At 32.0% G+C, this 2204-nt stretch overlaps 1 protein-coding gene across 1 annotated transcript in view; it reads right to left on the minus strand.

Moving 5' to 3' along the window:
* The window catches only part of LOC106461745 (transcription elongation factor SPT6-like), a 79362-nt gene that overhangs the window by 35703 nt on the left and 41455 nt on the right, over positions 1-2204 (minus strand). Inside the window, exon 19 of the mRNA XM_022388778.1 lies at positions 966-1109. Within this exon, the coding sequence (XP_022244486.1) occupies positions 966-1109 (144 nt within the window). The remainder of the gene's footprint in view (positions 1-965; positions 1110-2204) is intronic.

Raw genomic sequence — 2204 nt, forward strand, 5'->3', positions numbered from 1 at the left:
CTTCTGAGCAACCACTTCTGTTGTATTAATGATGAATACTTGTAGTTTGATTAAAAACCATCTGCATGCTGATATAAAAAGTGGGTCAACAATCAAGAAGTTTGTAGACATACATTCTGGCAGCAGTGCCCCTGCCTTCAATGGCATTGTATCTCTCTCTGTCCATAGGATTAAACATGAGTCTTCTGAGCAACCACTTCTGTTGTATTAATGATGAATACTTGTAGTTTGATTAAAAACCATCTGCATGCTGATATAAAAAGTGGATCAACAATCAAGAAGTTTGTAGACATACATTCTGGCAGCAGTGCCCCTGCCTTCAATGGCATTGTATCTCTCTCTGTCCATAGGATTAAACATGAGTCTTCTGAGCAACCACTTCTGTTGTATTAATGAAATTATCGTCTTATGTTTCAAGTTATACTTAGCCAAATTTTGACATTGTTTCTTCCTCATGCATAACGTGACATAAATCTGAGAGATTTCATTATTGCTTTCAATGTTTCTTTTGAAATAAATGAATAAAAATTAAGATAATAAAAAAACTTTGAGCCATAACATACTTGATGATAATAATTTCATTAAAAGACTTTGATAGTAAAGTGGTTTAATTAAATTTTGAATGTAACTCGGTGACATGTGTAGAAAGGAGTTTAAAAATGGCATTGTTGTCATAGGGTTAAGGAGCTTAGATAATGCTATTTAAGCCTGTGATGGAACCACTACAACAAAACAAAATGCTTTACATTTGAATATTTATTTATTTGTTTATTATTAAGCACAAAGCTACACAATGGTTTATATGTGCTCTGCCCACCATGGATATCAAAACCCAAATTTTAGCAGTGCAAGTTGTAAGATTTACCACTGAGCTACTGAGGTGCTACATTTCAAAATAATCTGTTCTTCTTCCAATAATTTAGCTTGTACTCTAAGTTTAAAAGTCCAAGTTATTGATAGCTTACCTTCACAATTCCATCCTTTGCCTCTTGTACTAGTCTTGCTCTAAGTTCTTTTTCAAAACTAGGGTAAAGAAACTTGTTGAGTGCTAGTTCTAGCGCCTGGCTTCTCTGGTCATTCCACTCTTGTACGTTTCTGCTAAATTCATCCTATACAATAAATCATCACCTATAAACATAAATCACTTACACATATTCCAAAATTAGTTTAAAGATAGTAAACAAGTGTTACACATGAGAAACAAGTTTTATTGTAGAGACATTATAGTGGATCACTTACAAAAGTCTATTTGGATATTAGATATTGCTGTGGATTAATTACATGAAATATGTTGAGAAGAAACATCACTGTGATTCACTATAAAGACAATATTTTGAATATGGATCACTAAAAATATAAAAACTATAAAAGCACAGAAATGACCCAAAACTGGTTTCTTCAGAAGTTCAGGATGAAAAAAAGATCACTCTTTGAAAACATTTGCACATCTGAGCAACTTCTTGTACTTTCATAAGCTTAAAAATCATAAACATTTTGGTAATTGTAATATATTTTCAAGGAAGTATTAACTACCATTATCCAATTTTAATTAGTAAACAGAGAATAAAGTACATGTAAGTCTAAACGAGAAGATAGCTTACTTGCCTCTTTGACACATATGGTTTGCTGAATGCAGTTGAAACAAGAAACCCTTGATAGGTGCCATGCCCACCTTCTATAGTTTAACTTTGAGCTTTAGAAGTTACATGTAATTTCAGCATGTACATGTTTATAGTCATTAGAAAGAGCTCATTTTACACTATAATATGATATGGGTCATTTTGAAATTGGTGTCAAATTGTCCTTGAGTAGATGTGACTGCATGTACTATTATTGGCTGCTTTGTTCACAACAGCACTTCAGTTGTTTCTCACCTAAGTATGTTCTGTATTTAGGTTTTACTTTTATATTTTAGTTAATTATGTATTTGTTTTAAAATTCATATTTGAAAGGTTTAATAATTTTTATAAAATAGCCAAAGCTTCCCCTTGTTCTGCAAGGCTTCATTACCAAGTGTACATAAAAATATTTTGTCCAATGCTAAAGTTTCACTGTCATTCATACTTTTCTATCACCCTTGGGTATCCATCGACGTGTGTCGACATAAATAATCCATGGTAAAGAATAGGAAAGGAAAGTAAAAGTATTAAAAATATACTATAAGTGAAAAGGTAATGATGTAAAACTATGCATATGATCCAAAG

This window comes from Limulus polyphemus, unplaced genomic scaffold (assembly GCF_000517525.1).
Source record: "Limulus polyphemus unplaced genomic scaffold, Limulus_polyphemus-2.1.2 Scaffold1023, whole genome shotgun sequence".
NCBI lineage: Eukaryota > Metazoa > Arthropoda > Merostomata > Xiphosura > Limulidae > Limulus > Limulus polyphemus.